Source organism: Alligator mississippiensis, chromosome 12 (assembly GCF_030867095.1).
Source record: "Alligator mississippiensis isolate rAllMis1 chromosome 12, rAllMis1, whole genome shotgun sequence".
Lineage (NCBI taxonomy): Eukaryota > Metazoa > Chordata > Crocodylia > Alligatoridae > Alligator > Alligator mississippiensis.
Genome location: NC_081835.1, coordinates 15,786,707 through 15,806,095, shown reverse-complemented (window position 1 = coordinate 15,806,095; position 19,389 = coordinate 15,786,707). Strand labels below are relative to the sequence as shown.

At 44.3% G+C, this 19,389-nt stretch overlaps 1 protein-coding gene across 3 annotated transcripts in view; it reads left to right on the top strand.

The window, feature by feature from the left end:
* FGD5 (FYVE, RhoGEF and PH domain containing 5) overlaps positions 1 to 19,389 on the top strand; it is a 148,827-nt gene that overhangs the window by 103,384 nt on the left and 26,054 nt on the right. For all 3 annotated transcript variants that reach the window (XM_019499688.2, XM_059716015.1, XM_014605559.3), the window contains exons 8-11: positions 753 to 840; positions 3,917 to 3,967; positions 5,719 to 5,777; positions 17,442 to 17,513. In XM_019499688.2, the coding sequence (XP_019355233.2) occupies positions 753 to 840; positions 3,917 to 3,967; positions 5,719 to 5,777; positions 17,442 to 17,513 (270 nt within the window). The remainder of the gene's footprint in view (positions 1 to 752; positions 841 to 3,916; positions 3,968 to 5,718; positions 5,778 to 17,441; positions 17,514 to 19,389) is intronic.

The window sequence follows — 19,389 nt, the reverse complement described above, 5'->3', positions numbered from 1 at the left end:
TTTTGCCACTACGTCACAGTAGTGGTACACTGTACACAGGGAGCGCACAGCTACGGTGACGTAGGTGGCAATGACGTGTAGACACGTGATCACTGTTGCTGTAACGTGCCAAACAGTGTCACGTAGCACATCATTACATCGCCATAGGGCAACATGTAGATACACCCACATAGTAGTCATGTGGCAGGTCTAAGTTTCATTGAACCTTAAACCCATACACAATGAAGACAGTTTGAAGGGAAATGCAAAGAAAAACAATTTACTCATTTCTGACGTGTTAAATCAGATCCTTGTGTCCCCTCATTTTGCTATAACAGCTGGCCAAAACCTTCGGGGGACCAGCTATTCCTAAGTCAGTCTCACTGTGGTGTTTTGGTTTGGATCAGAATAAAACCTCCTTATTCAAAAATCTGGCATGGGAGCTCAGCAAGCTTCATACAGATCTGGTTGCTTTGGATGTCATCCTAAATATTCTCATTGGTGGTATCTCTCATTCTCTCCCTCTCAGTCTGAACTGTTTTGTGGTGCTACATATAAATAATATTCTTAAATGACACAGTGCCTTTTGTGGATCCTTAAAGTAATAAAGAATCAATTGGATTCTAAGATCAGCTGGGTGGGCAAGTGGGGAACAGCTTGGTGGCAGGTGCACGGCAGAGTTTTATGAGGAACATCAGACCAGTGAGATCAGAATTCAGGTCAGGCTGCAGATCACTGATCTTTTTGCATTTCTCCCCCTCTCCCGAGGACAGCAGAATGCTGGTAGCAGCTCCATGAGTATGAAACACCAGCTTTTGAAAGTGGTGCAGCGTGTATTCCAGTACCGGGTGCTACTCACAGGTCAGTAAAGCTTAAATAAATGCTCTCACATTTGCTTCAGAGAAGACCCCTCCTTCATGCATTGCACTGGGGCTCTATGCTGATGGCAGACAAGAGCTAGAGAAGGAAAAATGGGGGTGGAGCAGGGGGCCAGAATCCTCAGGGAGCATCAGTCTCTTTCTTAGGTGATATAGGAAATATGTTGGACTAATAGGGTGTATCTACACTGCAGCAGCAGCAACTGCATGTCCCACTGACATACTGCAAACCCAGAATGTGCTAGTGATGTCTGGGGTCACCCCCAATAGGGGTTCTCCAACATCCTGGCCTCCAAGATTTCAAGGGTATCTGCAAAGGGATGCCTGGAATGGCCTCACTGGTATATTTGCAGGCTTGGAGTGTGCCAACAGAAACAGGTGGACAGGGCATGCTCAGCCACAACCATAGAGACAGACCTTACTTACAAACATTGGATTGAGATGCAGAGAGCAACAGAATTGTGCTTGCCTCTGGAGGCTAATGGCAGTTCTGTGCCTGGGGAAGGAAGAAACACCACTCTTCGGTGAGATTGCATTGATGTGTTACTAGAAGATGCAGGTTCCTTTTACACCCATTGACTCAACTGTACCCTTACTCGTGTTCATGGATAGAAAAGGAAGAGAGTCCAGACACTTGCTGCCAACCCATAAATGTGATTCTGTTTGCAGTTTAGGCCTTACTCCATATTTAATTTACTTCAGCCTAGAGATGAACCAAAATAGAAACCTGGACTAACACCTTTGAACTCTGGAAAAGCTCAGACAGGGCAAGACATCTCCCCTTTACACTATCCAGTGACCTGGCTGTCTCTCATCAGGACTCAACTGTGTCCTCAAGAACATCCCATGAGATTGGGCCGTTCATTCCATCCTGCCGTTGCAGACCTAGCAGACTTATGGGAGGAGAGTGTACAAGGTGCTAGATTAGGAAGTATAGGCTTAATACAAAGGAATGGTGGAAAGCTGGACAGGGAGGGAAGTGGTGATATGTAATATTTAGCAGCAGCAGAGGAAGTCGGTACATCTGATGGGACCACAGGAAACCAATTCTCCTTAGACATAAAGATGGAGAGCAGTGTTGGGTATGTATGTGTGTGGGTGGGGAAAGATGGGACATTAAGAAGGAAGCAGTAAACCCCACCTATATTCAACAGCTGATGAAAAGTATAACATGAGAGAGCAGACTCCTATAAATGTAGCAGAACAAAGGGATCATCTGCAGTTTTATTCACAGCACAGATTAGCAGCAGTTTCATCTCACTCCAAACACTTTGATCAAAGATGCAACTCATTTTTCACAGCTGTTTCTGCTTTTTTAGTAACAGTGACACAAGTGAGCACCGGATGCCAGTAGTAGGATATTTTTTGACTAACTTGCTTCCTTCTCTGGGTGTGTCTACAGTAAGTGAGAGAGACTTTCCAGGGACATAAGCAGCATGTGATATGTAGCTGTCCTGCTTAGTCCTTTCAGTGGTTCCTGTGAATGCACATATCAGCACTGATTCTGAGAATGGATATGATGCACTTTACTGACATGGGCACTTCTAGTACAATAAATCCCCTAAGGCCTAGTACCATGGCCAAGAGGATTGGGGTAATTACCAGATATGAGGAACTGCACTGTGGCAGAGGGTTAGGTGAAACAGTCAAACCACTTCAGCAGCAGTGATTATGGTTTCTGCTCCACACTTGGGCAAAACTATTGGATTTAGCCATATCAGTGTAGTCATCACCCCACTCCGTGTAGCCAATTAGTTAAACCAATGGGTTGAAATCACCCTACATGGCTGTTGTGTGCAGACACAAGGTTTAGTGAAAGTACTGCAAAGTCGACATTCCAATGAGCTACTGCCACAGTTTTGTACCTGGACTAAAACCATCTGTGGGTATAAGCACAGCCCCTCACTTTCATGCTAAGACAGGCAGGACAGCATTCATGTTCTCTGGAAGGTGTAACAGCTAAAATACACACAGGTCCTTATGTTCATTGCTTGCTGTTTCTAGCCAGATAAGGAAGGCTATTTAATCTGTTCACTGCTTGCCAGTTAGTGTACCATACTTATAACCAAAAGGAGTTGCCCACCTTCATTAAATATCTCTAGCCAAGTGCAGAGGCTGCATCTGAGAAAGGAAAGTCTAAATACTGCGCCCTCAGATGGTGAACTGAGAAGTCGAATAGCAGGCTCCTCTGATCCTTTCCGAATCCAGAAGAGAGCCAGGTACACTTCAGAGATGAAGGAAGACATAGGAGAAGTGAGGTCACACATGTGGGGCAGAGCGAGGATTGGGTTTTCATTCTGTAGATCTTTTTCTCTGAAGTAAAATTTAGGTCTTGGATGAGGTAACAGAAGAGTAAAAAGTTACAGGAGCGGTGTTCAATAAATAAAGGCACTGAGATAATAGGGTGATAAGGGTCATATAACAGTAGTGGAAAAAAAGAGAGACATACCTTTAGTCCCACAAGTAGCTTAGGTGAAGTGAATGGAATTCTTTGCCCAAGTAAAGGATGTCAGAATTGGCCTTTAACTAACTTTCCTGTCGTACACAGTTTACTGAATCTATTTTTGAATTTGAATTTGGCTCCGGCAATAATTGTTGAATTTCTCTGCATCTAGAACACTGGCATTCCAGAAATATCAAACCCCATGTACTCTGGTTCCCACTTACATAGGAATCAGTAAGCATTGCTAGTACTATTCATTCTTGTGTGAAAATAAAAGAAATCCATCAGGAGACCATTTATTAAGTCAAACAGAGTCACACTCAGCTGCTTCTCTTGGCTGAGGAGCAGGAAAACATTTTAGTCCATTTCAGTCCACGTGGGTTTCTCCTGCCAAGCTGGGTTTTGCTTCTCAGATCTGAATAAACCAAAACACTTAAAGTAAAACTCAGTCCAAAGGATGAGTTTAAATTTGGAACGATGCTAAATCTATCCAGATAGGTGATCCTTAAGAATAGAGGTTTACAGGAAAGTAGGGTTTGTGTTTTATCTAGTCAAGACTATATTCTAATTTCCCTGCAATTGACTGGATGCTCTATATTCTGATTGTTTCCTACAGATTACTTGAATAACCTTTGTCCTGACTCTGCGGAGTATGAAAACACACAAGGTAACTTGAAATGGGTTAAACAGAAGCCCAAATTATCATCGCGTTGAGCTGATGGGTCAGATGAGAGATCTCATTACCTCTCCAAAATAAACTCTTTGGGCAGGGAGCATCCCTTTTCTTTGTCTGTACAGGGCTTAGGATATGATATAACACTGACCGGAGTGATGCTGTGTTCCTTAGCGTAAAGTACCTTGAGCTACCATGGGCCTGACATGTCTCTTACGTTACTGCAAATCAAGACGAACTCCCTAGAGCTACACCAACACTCCAAAAGTGAGATCAGACTCCGCTGTTGTGAGTGTGGAAGGCACATTGAAAGCCAAATTCCGTACTGCCACTTTTATGTGGAACAGTTTAGGACAGGGCCTTCTCACTGAATGGAAATTCACATCCAAATTCAGCTGCTGGTCATTGCCATATTATCATAGAAACATGACCCACCTCTCAGTACTGTGAGGAAAGAGGAGGAAACTTTTCAAACCAGGTCTGAGGTCATGTCCAGGGCAAGAGAGAAGAAGCTCACACTGCTGCTGTTTGCATCCTATTTCACTTCCTCCATCTGTGAATAACTAAAGTAAAGCATGAGCTGCAGAATTTGGATACTGACCCAGGTCTTAAACACTCATGGAGCTCAGAAATGGTTGGTCTTAGCACACTGGGGCTAGACACAGAATTTGACTGAGATCTGGATGTGGATTTGAGATACCATCTCCACCATCCCAAAATTCAAGGTCTACAAAGGACCATAATTTACTACAGCAGCAACAATAATAATGCAGTTTTTTAGAATAAGAAGCTCCGCGGGTCGCTGGCTCTTTCACAAGCACATGGAGCAAAAGGCCTAAAAGGCTAAGTTTTGGGGAGTTCCTATCCGTCTGACATACCACAGCTACTGGAAGAGAACTGAGTGCCCACCTTTTGGCTCATTCCCAAAGCACAAGTAACTGTGAAGCAAATGAAAGGGTTTGATGTTTTTATTTGCACATTGCTCAGCATGCACTTCCAGCTCCCTTTTGCTTTGCAATAGTTCTGAGAGTTTTCAACAGCAACAACGGCTGAACACCCTTATCAGTGTTCTTTCATTCCTTGAACTCAGACCAGCACAAATATACTTGTGAAATAGAGCATCATAATCAACTTGTGCAACCTGAAGAACAAATCCAGATGCCCAGCACATATCAGGATTTTCACTATCATTCTTCCTACATCATTAGGTGCATATAACAATGGGAGCTCCCAGTGCGAGCTTTGTTCTGACCCCAGTGGGAGCCAATCAGGCCACATACAGGCAAGGACCATAGTGTATTAAAGAAATTCTGATTTCAGAATTGGGTTATTTCAGATTTACACTGTATGCAATTGAGAGACAAATGGGGCACAGGATTGAAAGCACTTGACATCTAGGCATAAACTAAACTGCCAAAAAATTGTGACCAGAAGACCTATTGCAAGATGATTACATGAAATTCTGAAGCACTTAAAGGTGGCTCCATGAGTTTTCTTGGTCAGGGCATAGGTCATAACACTATAACCATGAGGAGGAGGAAAAAAGGAAGGAGGGGATCCAGTTGGAAAAGCGAATAAGACCGGCTTGGATCCTAGCTATGAAAGGGCGCTTCTCCCTGAAGATGTGAGTGCAGCTTCATCAGTGTATTTCTTTAAAGGATGACATTTATGAATAAATGTGATTTAAGTTATTTATCCTAATTGTTCATGTGCTTTCTGTTTTTCTGTTGTGCTTCCCCTTACAGCTGCCTTACTCATTGTCTCCGAAATTACAGACCGGGCCAACGACAGGATGCAGCAAGGGGTGAGTCCTCTGGGGTCGAGTTATATGGTGATCTTTTCTGTGAGTTTGCTGTTGAGTATAACCTCATGGTAGTGGTCCAGGGCCTCAGATCCTCTAGCCAAAGGCACGTGTTGCCTAGTGTCCTCCAGAGCTAGGTTCAAGGAATTAAATTCTGTTCTTATTCATAATTATGTAAATATCAAGTACATTGTTTGACTTTAGCTCCTTGGGGAAGATGGTAAGTCACTGCAGAGTTCAGTTGAAAGTCCTTGTCCATTTTGGCCTTGGGGTTGCTAAAATTGTACACAGGAGGAATTAAGGGGTGGAATCCTGGCATTCTTGCTGCTGCTGGGATATATTCAGGTATGAATACCTGCTCCCAAAGATATCAGCATCCATGGTTTTGCACTCGGATAGGACCTTCGCTGTTGTATGATTTCATTGACTTCAGAGAAGTTATTCCTGATTGCATGCCAATCCTTATGTGTAAGTGAGATCATAATTGTCAATTATAGGAGATTAGTTGGCATCTAAATCTGTATTTAGGCACCTAAATGCATTCTATAGTCTTCAGAAGTGCCAAGCACCCTGCAGTTTCCACTGAGGTCAGTGTTAGAAACTGACCTCCTCTGGCATGAGATCAGAGCTACAGGACATTAGGGAGATAGTCTGCAAATAGGTCTTCTAGCAATTTGCTGAAAAGAGCACAATCCTGTTTCCATTTAAGTCAATAGGCATTGTGCCATGGATGTTGGTAAGAAGCAGTTTTGAGTACAGAATACAAAAAAGCACTTGGCTGGATTTTGATCTCACATATACTGTTTCTGTACTAATGGAATCAATTCCACTGGATATATTGGTAACTGTGAATTAGGAGTTCCTTGTGTCTTACACTAGTGTGATATAACAATCAGAGCTGCTGGGTCTCTCTCTATACCTTATTACAGACATCATTTTTTATCTTATATATTTCTATCTGAGTCTAGTTTCTATCGGTGGGACACAGGCACATGAATTATCCCAGAGTGCAAGATCCCTCAATGAAAAGATCCACCCTCATTTAACTTTCATTTATCACCATGGTTTAGCTATCATTTACCATGGGATAAGGGCAGGCATAAGGACAGTTGCCACATAACTACCAATGCTATGGAAATCCCCACCCTTGTTTATCTTGTAACTGGTTTATGTACCCATTCCCTTGATACATCTGCACAAGCCCTGCTGACTTGAGCTGAAGCATGAGGTGCAAAATTTAACCCAAAGTAAGCACCACACAGTTTTCCACAGTGTCTTGAAACATTGCCTTGGGAACACCATCATAACTGAGCATAAATTATTAACAGTACTATTTGAAAATCTTCTCCTATTGAGGTCACTACACTGATCATTCAAATATAATAGCAATAATTAATATAAAAAACTAATAGATTTTAAGGCCAGAAGTGATGATCGTGAAAATCTGTTCTGACCTTCTGCATTATGCAAGCCATAGAATTTTATTTAGCAATCCCTGCATTTCATCTAACAAGCAATGGCTGAACTGAAGCATTTCTTTTAGCAAGGCATTTAATCTTAATGTCAAGACTTAAACTCCTGAATGACTATTTTGCTTTGGCATTTCACTGGAGTAAGGGGAAAATCATACTAGATAAGGTTCAGAATGGGCATGGTGGGAATGACCATGTTCCTAGTGTTGACACTGAGCTGGTGCGTGACTAATTAGAAAAGTTAGACATAAGTCAGCAGGACTGGATGAACTTCATCCAAGAGTGCTGAAGGAGCTGACTGAAGTCATCGCGGGACCTCTGGCAAAACTCTTCCAAAACTTGTGGCACTCGGAGGAGTTTCCTGAAGACTGGAAGAGGGCCAATGTTGTGCCCATCTTCAAGAAGGGGAGGAGAGAGGACCTGGGCAATTATACACCAATTAGCCTAACTTCTATCCCAGGGAAAATCCTGGAAAAATTCATCAAGGAGTCTAAGTATGATACACTTGCAGAAGGTAGGATTCTGAACAACAGCCCGCATGGCTTCGTCACAGGCAGGTCTTGTCTTACCAACCTCATGTCCTTCTACGACCAGGTAACTCGCCACCTGGATAAGAGAGAGGAGGTTGACATTGTATACCTAGACTTCCAAAAAGCCATTGATCTGGTATCCCATGATGTTCTCATGGGAAAACTGGAGGATTGCGGGCTTAACTGCTTGACAGTCAGGTGAATAGGAAGCTGGATGTGGGGTAGGACCCAGAGACTTCTAATGAACAGATCTGTGTTGTCCTGGCAAAAAGTGGCCAGTGGTGTCCCACAGGGGTCCATGCTTGGTCCAGTGCTTTTCAACATCTTTATCAATGATTTGGATATGGGGGTGAAGAGCTCACTGGCCAAGTTCATGGATGACAACAAGTTATGGGGGAGCGTGGTCACACTTGAAAATAGGCTGCAGATACAGCCGGACCTAGACAGGCTGGCAAGTTGGGCAGATCAGAACCGGATGAAGTTCAGCATTGAAAAGTGTAAAGTGCTCCATCTGGGGATGAATAATCCCCAACATACTTAGTCTCGGTGGTACCAAACTGACTAGCGTCATGACTGAAAGGGACCTATTACTTGAAAGGGGTAATAATAGAGCACAGTATGAATATGAGCCATCAGTGCAATGCTGTAGCCAGCAGCGCAAATAGTACTCTGGCATGCATCAACAGTGCATCTCAAGCAAAACCAAGGAAGTTAAGTCTTTCACTTTACTCGGCATTGGTGAGACCTCAGCTGGAGTACTGCGTCCAGTTCTGGGTGCCGCACTTCAACAAGGATGTGGAAAAGCTTGAGAGAGTCCAGAGAAGGACCACCTGCATGATCACAGACTTGCAAGAGAAGCCATATGAGGAAAGGCTGCGGGACTTGGGTCTCTTCAGTCTAAAAAAAAGAAAGCTGAGAAGGGACTTGGTAGCAGCTTACCACTATATCAGGGGAATACATCAAGGGCTCAGCGAGCAACTGGTCACCAGGGCACCCTTGGGGAGAACCAGGAGTAATCGCCACAAGCTCCTGGAAGACCATTTCAGGCTTAACACTAGGAAAAATTTCTTCACAGTCAGGGTGTCCAGACTGTGGAATAAGCTCCCTCCAGTGGTGGTGCAATTGCCTACCCTGGAAATCTTCAAAAGGAGACTGGACGGTCACCTCAGTTGGGTCACTTGACCGCAGTTGTCTTTCCTGCCTAGTGCAGGGGACTGCACATGATCATCTTGCGAGGTCCCTTCCAGCCCCTAACAATCTATGAATCTATGAAACCAACAAGGCATCACATCCCTTGAGAAATTTTGTCAACCGTTTAGGACGTTTACATCTTATTTCCTCTTTGAAGTTTGCTGACTTCAGTGTCCAACATTGAGAGGCATTGGAGACTTTATATATAGGTAATCATACACTGTGATCAAGTCACTTCTTAACTTTCACTTCAACAGGTGAAATAATAATGAAAAGGGCAGTCACTCAGACATCATAGGTGCATGATCCAAAAAACAAACAAAGTAGACCCCTCATCCAGGGATGGGTATGAAAGAGAAGAGGATCATAATATGAATTAAAGTACAGAAGAAAATCTTCGCAAAGAGACCTCCTGCTTTAAGAGAGAAGAAATGAATGGCCTAGATCCATGAGGCATGCAATCCACAACCATGAGCCTTGCTGAGCAACACCTCAGCCTGTGCTGACCTAGCAAATTCTCCACGTTCCCTTTACATCACTTCCCACATGAGGAATGAGAGTCCTTGATGAAGTCCCAAAGCCCAAGTGTTCAGTATGGCAGAGCTAGTCATCCAGTGTAGATCACGACAGATAATACATTCCTAGTTTTCTTTGCTACAATTTGAGATGTGAGTGCATGTGAGGAGTGAGAGAGAGAGAAGCAGGTTCTCAAGCTCCAGACTGTCTTTCACCTTTTAAAAAGAAAACCTCCAGGCTTTGTTCAGAGAAAAAGTAGAAGCAGATGTTACAGCACAAGAAAACTGGGAGCCAAGAATATCAACTTTTGCTCACATCTGGAAATCTCAGACACTCTGGTTTAAAAGATATAGCTCTGATATGTCTGCCAAGGCCCTAGGCACAGCTGGGATTCACAAGTTGCCCTGCTGCACCAATGTCAGAGCCACACCCTTCAGGGACAGAGACAGAGAAGCCCTTGCTCCAGTACACTTTTGTAGATTTAAAACCATTTCCTTGACTGAATAAGAAGACACCTGTTTTATCAGTTGTGTTGGTCCTGCCTCCTGTGAAGCCAATAGGAAAACCTCTGCAGTGTTCAACTGGAGCAGTACCGAGCCCAAAATACTTTGGCATGTGCTCAGTTAGCAAGTTTCTCCTTTCATGCAGTGATGGGCTCCTGCCATGGAAACACTCCAAAGTTCAAGAATTTTAGGGTTGAGAGCTTTGGTTTTCCCTGATAGTCTGTACTAGGAGTAGCTTCCATCTGCAGAGTTCAGAGTCTGGACATTGCAAAGTTCAATGTAGTTTTATGCACTTGGAGTCATACTCTAATTCTGTAGAATCTGAGTCTGCATTTAAAAGATGGTCTCTTTTATATGCCTTGGAGTTGCTAAGGGTTGCTACATTCTGGGCACATCTCCATGTGTGCTTTAAAGCAGCCGTTCTCAACTTTTATTGTACCGGGACCCATTTGTAAACATTGATGGCCAACCCCAACCCAGTGCCCCTCGCTCCCGCCCTGCTGCCCCCATGCCTCAGCCCCACAGTGTGCAAGGCAGGAGGTGTGTGTGTGGGGCAAGGGGGTTCCAAGCAGCCCCTTGCAGTGAGGAACTCTGCCAGCCTGCAAGGGAAAAGCCACAGTTTCCCATGTTTTTCTCCTTTAAAGGAGAATCCATTTTTAAAGTTTGTTTTCGACCTTTTCACATATTTTTCTGAACAACCTTTGTGTCACAACCCACAGGCTGAGAAACACTGTTTTAATGCACAGTAGCCTATTTTACTGCTCATTAAAGCGTCATGTCAAAAAACGTACTAATACACTAATGCACAGTAAAAATAGGGTACTGCGCATTAAGTGTCACTAAAAAAGCATGCACTTTCACTACTGTGCATTAGGGCAGCCTAACGCACATTTATTTAGTACCTCACATTAGAGGTACTAAATTTAATGCGCATAAGGAAAAGCACATTAATGACAATGTAGACATGCCTACTGAACACAAACCAAGTGAAATAAAAGAAGCAATAGTTTTGTGAATCTGCAGAAAGCATGAAACAATGTAAGTTTTGGATGGGGCAAGGGATGGGAGTGAAACCTCTAGAGAGGAACTGGTAGTTATAGTAGGGAGAGATATGCAAAGCGACAGGAAGATGAAGAGACAGAAAGACAAGGAAAGGAGAGAAAGGGTGAGGAAAAGAAGAGCAACAGTGGAGGGAAATAGCAGTGGTTATAAAAGTATGCATTATTTCTCACTCAGTGATGCTGAAAGCATTACATAATTATAACCATAAAGTTAGTGACCTCAAAGACCACAGCACAGTCTAGATCTACATAGGCAAAGCACTGCAGATTGTAGGTAGGATACATTCTTACAACTTTTTTTACAATAAAAAGTGAATCTGCCCCACTCTGCAGAAAGATTTATAAAACCTTGTCTTATTACCTTGGGTTTTTGAAAGGGTTGGATTCTGATTCTCTTTGTTCCCAGACAAACAAGTTGTAATACCACTTTTCCATTGCTGAAGCATACTCTGTGCCAACATAACACATATATCATCATAACATGAAGATCTCAGGGAAACTTTCTACTACAACCTTGGGAATGTAGGAATATTTCTACTATCGGCTGGGATTGATGGCTGCTCAGGATCAAATTCTTATTCACTTATTTTTTGTCTGATGCTTCTACTTTATCCCTGGATTGCAATCTGTTGTGATGCATGTTTAAAGGCTGAGCAAATTATAAATAAAATAGCAGATTTGTTCATAATTATATGAGTATCATTCTGATGCCTGAAGTGTAAATAAGTAAGTTAAGCCAAATTCACCTTGTTTAGCTACCTGGGAGTCAATGAAGTGACACTAGGGAGGGAATGACTCATAGCATTTAATCTACGTTCCTCTGCACTTGTAAATGCTTCAGATTGCAGTATCAGCCAAGCAGGCCCAGACTTAGTCTTTTCTTTATTTGCTGGAAAACCTCAAAGGAGCACCCAACCAGCAGATGACAGGACATCAAACTACCCATTCACCCACATTTATTGAAAACTGATCATTGGTCTGATCAAAATTGTGAGACAACAGCTGAGGTTTATGTGTGTTGGAGCTGTGGTGTGGTGCAAATGCTAGGAGCAGCCTGAGTCCCTACTGATTACTTGTATCCTGGGTGCCTCACAACTTGGTTTCCTTCCCCAGTTCCATGGCAGGCTGCCAGGGACTCTCATGCAGTGGAATGGTTAGTGCTTTCATTTGGGAGACTCACTTTGCAGCTCAACTATACAAATATTGAGCTCTCTCTCTGCTGGGTCCTGCCAGATCAGTCCCAGGGATATAAAAGACCAAAGTTAAGTTACCATTCCAGTGTTTAGTGCTGCAGTCCCCAGAGACTAGGGCTACCATACCCCTGGGTTTTCCCAGACATTTCCTCTTTTTGGGTCCTCCCATCTCATTCCGGGTGGTTTTAAAAATTATCAACAAATGTCTGGGATTTTGCTCTACTCAGCACTGAAGTTTTCCCCAGCACTTCCCAGCTTGCCCTAGCAAGAAGCTGCTTGGGGCTGGAGGAAGTGGGGGGAGGCAGGGGGCATCGCATGCATCTCTGCACGCACATCCATGTGGCCAGCATACAGCCAGGCAGGGTAGTGGGAGCAGCCCTGGCAGTTGCATGCAGGTAAGCCTGTGGGGGGTAGGAGCTGGAAGGCCAGGACTTGGGGACTGCATTGTGTATGGTAGGGTGTGTGGAGGGGATGGGTATGGCAGGGGGGCACTGCCTGCTGGCACTGGGGAAAGCTGTCCGGATACTGGGGCTGCAGCAGGGCAGGCGAAGGGGGCAGGGGGGGAGCAGGGATCTGTGTGGTCTGGCCAGCGGCACTGGGGCTGGTGCCCTTGCTCGCAGGGGTAGGGCAGCTGGGTGATGCGGCAGGGCTGGAGGGAGCATGGGGCTGCGGGTCAGGAGTGAGGGGCACTGGCAGGGCTGGGGGGGAGTGAGAGGCACCAGGAAAGGTGGGGATCTGTGGTTCAGGAACATGGGGTTCAGGCAGTACCAAGGAGCTGCAGGTCAGGAACGAGGGGCACTGGCATGGTCTGGAGGGTGGGGTACTATGGGTCAGGAGTGAGGGTCACAGCAGGAGGGGCTGTGGCTTGGGAGTAAGGGGCAGGAGCAGGGCATGGGCATGAGCATATCACGGCCCCCCTACAATCATATTACCCCCACCACCACCACCACCCCAACAGGTGTCCTCTTTTTTTAAATGGAAATATGATAACCCTACCAGAGACCATATGTGGGTAAAAGTGAGATCCAGGACGTGATTCTGTTGATAAGCCTAGCCATAAACCCTCAGCTCCGAATTGCTTGTCTTTGAGTGAGTTGAGCTCCGAACAGGGGTCGGAACTGAATTTTCCTTTCTTCAAATACACCAGAACAAAACAGTCTCATTGCAGTCTCGGCCTGCAGTTAGGTAGGCCTCCTGCGTTCCTGGATCCAAACTGCGCCTCTAATATGACATCACTTTGCCTGGCATATTTTGGGGTCAAGTGTCAACTGTGAGACCCATTTTCAGTGAAATCCAGACAGGGGTATTATCCTCTTTGGGCGCGTCTACATGTGATGCTACGTCACCGTACCAACACACTAGGGCAACATAGCTCATCGCTATGGCGACGTAGCATTGGTGGACACAAATTTTGATGCCGCCGCTATGTCACCGCAGCAACAAGCTACCTCACTATAGCACTTCACTATGGCGACATAACTGCTAAAAACAACTGTGTGCTGTCATGGAGTACTTCCTAAAGCAAGTACTGAATGATGGCGCAGTACCAAGTGCATCATGGGGGGGCACGTATAGACGTGCCCTTTGTTTCTCGGAAAATTACCTAACAACAAGAGTAACCTCCTCCATGAGTTTCCCTATGCCAGGACTGATGGAGGGAAGGCTTTTACAAAAGAAACCTTATTGAGTCAAAGCTAGCATGAGAAAGGCAAACTCTTTCAAAAATACAAGTACAGATTTTAATGTGTTGGACTGTGCTTCTATGCAACTGGCTCTTTATTTCCTCCACTTTCCTTCACCATTGGACATAGCAGTGGGCTTCATTTGTTAAAGTGTTTGGAAACCCTTTGGGGTTTGCAGAAGTGATAGACTGTGCAATGACTGGTACTCAAGTGTCTGGTTTGGAACCATTTCATCCATGATTCCACCTTGAAGCATGCCCTTATTTTGAACATATAAGCAGAGCAAATCTGCATTTTATGGCCCCCAGCTCTTTTGAAACAAATGGCTTGGGAAAGATTAACCAAAACTTCCTACTTCCCCGCCTGTGTAAATTGTTTTTGTGTAGAGACAAGTTTCATGAGAAGCTAATTTCAACATCCTTGGCAATTGGAAGCTTTATTCCTGCTAGACTAGCCCATGCACACATGTCTGTCCACACTCCTCCATTCTTCTCTTGCTCACTGCTTTTCAATGCTGAGCTACTCACAGCTGACACTAATTACAGAATAGACTCATAGTCAGTCCAGACATTAATAACTTGGATGAATTCCTTGGCCATGATTTAGGCTTGAATATAGCAGAGAGAGTCAGGCTACTACTTATTCATAAACTACACTCCCAAATCTGACAGGAGCTACAGCCTATGTTTCCTATAGAACCCCAAGGATTACCACAATAGCTGTTTGCTTCATAACAGTAGTTTAGCACCTTTGCCCTAACAACTATTATGTAGGACGTGTAAGGTGCTTTACAAATATCAATATTAATGTACTGTTCTAATATAATAATCCATAATAATATATTCTAATATATTTAAAATGACAAATATAGTATAATACATTCATTAGCACTTGTGTAATATTAATTAGTATTCATCCAATACCCTGAATATTCATGCACGGTAGGAAAATATCATTCATATTTTACTGATGGGCAAACAGGAAGCACATAGTAAGTCATCACCACACAGCATTGGAGACATCTACACCTCTAAGAGGAGTTCCCCACTTCGAACTCAGAAAAGTCTGTATTACCTTTTAACTTCTACAATATGTTACAGGCCCTGAGATGCTATGAGTTATAAATCATAGCTGCCATTAACAACTAGTGAATTCCTCGGGGAACTTGGTCACCTGCATAGATGAAATGATAATAACCTCATTGCCTTATGGAAGCAGTAGTTCAGAGCTAAACTAGCCAGATATAGATTTCTGACTTTCTATGTCTGCAATACTAATTGGGTGGAGCTGTTTGTAACTTCTGCACCTTCACTTGGACTAAGGGGAATGATTAGCATTTGGAGAAGGTCACACAAAATGATTTGGGAGGTTGGTAATGAACTACAGAATCTTTCACCTCCAGATGCTGTTTGCATCCTGACAGAGTTAGGGCAAAAAGGCATTCAGATCTGATAGCTGTTCAGCCTCCCATGATAAATGAGTTTGGTACTCTTCAGTCCATTTCCTTGTGAATGTGTGTCCACATCATAATGATCAATATTATAACTGGCACCTTTGCTAGTGCTTCTGAGAGAGAAGTTAAAGACTAAATGGACCGTGGAAGCTGAACACCTCTTTCACTCACAGAGATTCCACTAACGAACAGAGCTGAGTCAATTTGAGAAAGCAGCGCTTGAGAAGTAGGCACTGCCTGCTCTATAGGTGAAAAGAGGACTCTAGCTCTGGAAGTCTGGAAAATATATCAACAATCAGTTACAAACTGCCGTAACACTGGGGCCCTTGGATGCCTCACTGAGGCCTTTAGGTGCGTCAGCTCAGCCCTGTTTCTGGTGCGCGCAGACAGATGTTACTGAGAGTGCTAGAGCGTCTTCATCCAAACCTTCATGCAATGAGAGTTCAGTTTGTCATGGGATAGGGTCCTTTTAAAGCTCTCTACAGCTGTGTGCTTGTGTTTGGTCACAGCTATAGAGCACATTCAGGGACCAAATCGGGTGGAAATTATCACTTCTGTCTGTGCCTCTTGTTTCTTATCCAGTCCTAATGATGACATTGCTCCAGCCCAAAATATTTTCAGGACACTTTGATGAACCTGAAAGACTAGACTGCAGGATGTGTAATGAATGCCTCTCTCCGATTCTGCCTAGGCTGCAGAGCCCCCACTTCAACTCAGCTCTTCCTCCTCAATAATTAACAAAATATAAAATGCATTGGAGAGTCACTGTAGAAAAATATAAAGAACACGAGAGCTTCATTTATACTCGTGCAACCCCACTGAATCAGACTCCACCTAGGGATACCACAAAGCCAATCAAAAGAGATTAGGAAAAGCAACCTATGGCAAAAAAACTGAGAAAGGAGTTGTTAGACAATGGGGTGTTTTCAGTGACCTGCATAAGGATGATCTCGTCTACAGGTTGTTTGGGCACATAACTGAGACTTTTTGCTCAAAGCAACAACCTTGGGCAGGAAAGTCCTAATTTTTAGGTCCCTGACCTGCATGCACCCCAGTGATGTCTCATCACTGCTTCTGGGCAGCCACTCTCAATCTCATGTTGTGGTACTAGCCAGATGAAACACTAACTGAATCCTCTGCACCTGTCATCCAGCTCCCCTGCTATCTGAGCCAACAGCACCAGCTGCCAGCCAAATGAAACAGGGCTGGGCAGGGCATCACCTCAGACCAGAGGAAGAAAGCCAAAGATATTAAAAGGCTCTTTACCAATGTTGTAAATGTACTGACATCCCTTTCCCCAGCCTATATATGTGCCATCTGATACTCTTTCTCATGGGAGTCTAGGCTGGGTTAGATTAATTTTAAACACCATGCTGAGGGCTAAATTTGTGCACTGTGTGCAATGCTCATTGATTGTTTCTGTGTTGCTCAGGTCAGGTAAGCAATTAATAGTATCAGCCTTTGGCAATGAGCTCCATGATCTTTGCAGAGCATTTGAAAGGGAGATCTGGCTTCATTAAGTGTCTGGTCATTAACCTCTTAAAACCCCCTGGTGCAAATCCATTAATACTGAATGTAAAACCCCAGATAATCCCAGCAATGGTTGTAAAGCATTAAAAAAAACAGAAAGACATATTCTCAATTACCCTGGTAACCCAGGCGACAACAGCAATGCATGGAGCTTGAGCAACTGCAGTTAGGAGGGGCTGGTGGATGTTGCCTCCATCTTCCAGCTTCCCATTTCATGGAGGGAGGAAGTTACAACTGAGCCTAATATATAAGAAATAGGTGGGGACTCGGGATGGCTTTCCTGAAGGGAAGTGGTAAAGGGAAGTGCTGTGGGCTTCAGTAGGGAAGCAGCCAGATAAGACTCCACAAAATTGTTAGGCTGCAGCAGGTTTTTCTGGACCTAAAATCCCATCAGACACAACTCTCCTTGTCTACATTTGATACCCACCTGCTGAATGTCAATGTTATCTCTTAGAGGACCGGTGGGGTGGGGATGTCTGCGTGTATAAAGAACAATCACCATTCAGCCTCCTTGACTCTCTTTTTCTGTCTCTCAGGAAAACTTGCAGAAGCTGGTACACATTGAGCACAGTGTCAGGGGGCAGAGCAACCTCCTCCAGCCAGGAAGGGTGAGTGCTGCAGCTCTGATAAGAACATTGTTTTCAACCAGCTTTCTTTCTGTCTGCCTGCCTGGGGATTGTGAGATTTCAGCCCTGGTGTCTACAGGTGTTGTCGACTGGGCCCCTCTGATAAGAGTCAAAGTCCTGGTTTGTGTAAAAAGCTGTCACTCAGCCAGTGCTCAGATGGACACGCCAAGTCCTGCTCATTAGGAGGGGCAGAGGCTGCCCCTGCTTGTAATCAAAGTAAAGATTGGTTTCCATGCTAGCTACCCCCAGAGTTTGGTCTGCACCGTATACTTGAGCCGAATTGCTATTTTTCTCCCCAGATATCCTTGTTTAACATTTTTGAACATTGGCAGGTCCAAACTGTTGGCTGGGGGGCGGGGATGCTCTGGACTGGAGTTTTACTTGGCTGGGGGAGAAGCCTTACATGAGGGAAAATGATTTTTCAGCATAATTATTCTTATCATTCCCTAGAGGTATTTCTGTGTACTATACCATTTGTGTGTGTGTTTATATCACACATGCATGTACAAACACAGACACAGATCTCACGCATTAAAATCCCTTCTCCAGCTGTGTTTTGCTTCTGACATCAATTCAAGCTGTTTTTCCTCATTTTCAAGCCCATACAGGTTAGCTCCTTTGTATCCCTCTGCTAACAATGTTTCTTACATGAGCCCTACAGCTTTATAGCTCCCTTCAGTCTCACTGAGCATGTCTACATGAGACGCTACTGCACAGTCATTACTGTGCATTTATTTAGTACTTGTTGTAGCACCCTTGAAAGCACCCTTATACAAGTACTAAATACATGCATAATAACCCAAGTTACTGTGCAGTAGCACTGGCAAATGCCTTTTTTTGTGACTCTATCGCGCAGTAGCTTAATACTACTGTACAGTAGTGTCACATCGGTTTTTTGCCACGCGACACTACTGTGCAGTAGTATCAAGCTACTGCACAGTCAGCGTCTCGTGTAGACACACCCGCTGTATCTTAAATAAAATTATTGTGTAACCCTCAAGATATTCACACCGCTACTATCCTGACTTATCTCATGACCTCACCACTGCAGCTCCAGCCTGCTTTGTCTCTACCATTCTGGGATTGTCACCATCTCTGATTAGGTAATGTCTTAATGTAGATGCTACATGTGGAGATGCTGTGATTTCAGGACTCTTGCAGTCTATTTTCTCTTGGTTTTTGGTTTTCCATACTCATTGCTGCAGGGTGTTTTAGAAGATGAATGGCATTTAATGGAAGTCTGTTGAGTGTTGGCCCAGCCATCTACAAATGTCACCTCTGTAAAAACCAGTGATTCTTAACCAGGGTGCCATGGCACTCTGAGGTGCCTTTAGATCCTTTCAAAGGTGCCACCGAGTGCCACACACTGTTAGCACTGTTAGGTGTGCAAGCATAATTCACAAGATAAACTCAGAGATTTCAAACAGGAATCCATAGTGTTAAAACATTCTGACATGTTATAGCTTTTCTGAGTTCTTTGCAACCGAAGAATTGCTGTATTATTTTTCTATAGGCAAAAAACAAGAGAAAACTACAAGCTGGCATTTTCTGAGAGGTGCCATGAGTCTAAAAAGATTGAGAACCACTTGTATAAACACAGTTCACCATGGGCGACTGGTGCCTCCTGAGTCTGGGGGGGGCACCCGTAGAAGCAGGCGGCAGCGGTGGCAGTGGGGACGGGGCTGGCGAGCACCTGCAGAACCCAATGGTGGCATCAGCAGCAGGGACAGGGCTGGCAAGCACCCACAGAAGCCGCTGGCAGTGTCGGCAGCAGAGATGGGGCTGGTGAGCACCTGCAGAAGCCACCGTGAGGTTGGCAGCAGGGATGGGGCTGGCAAGCACCCACAGAAGCCACCAT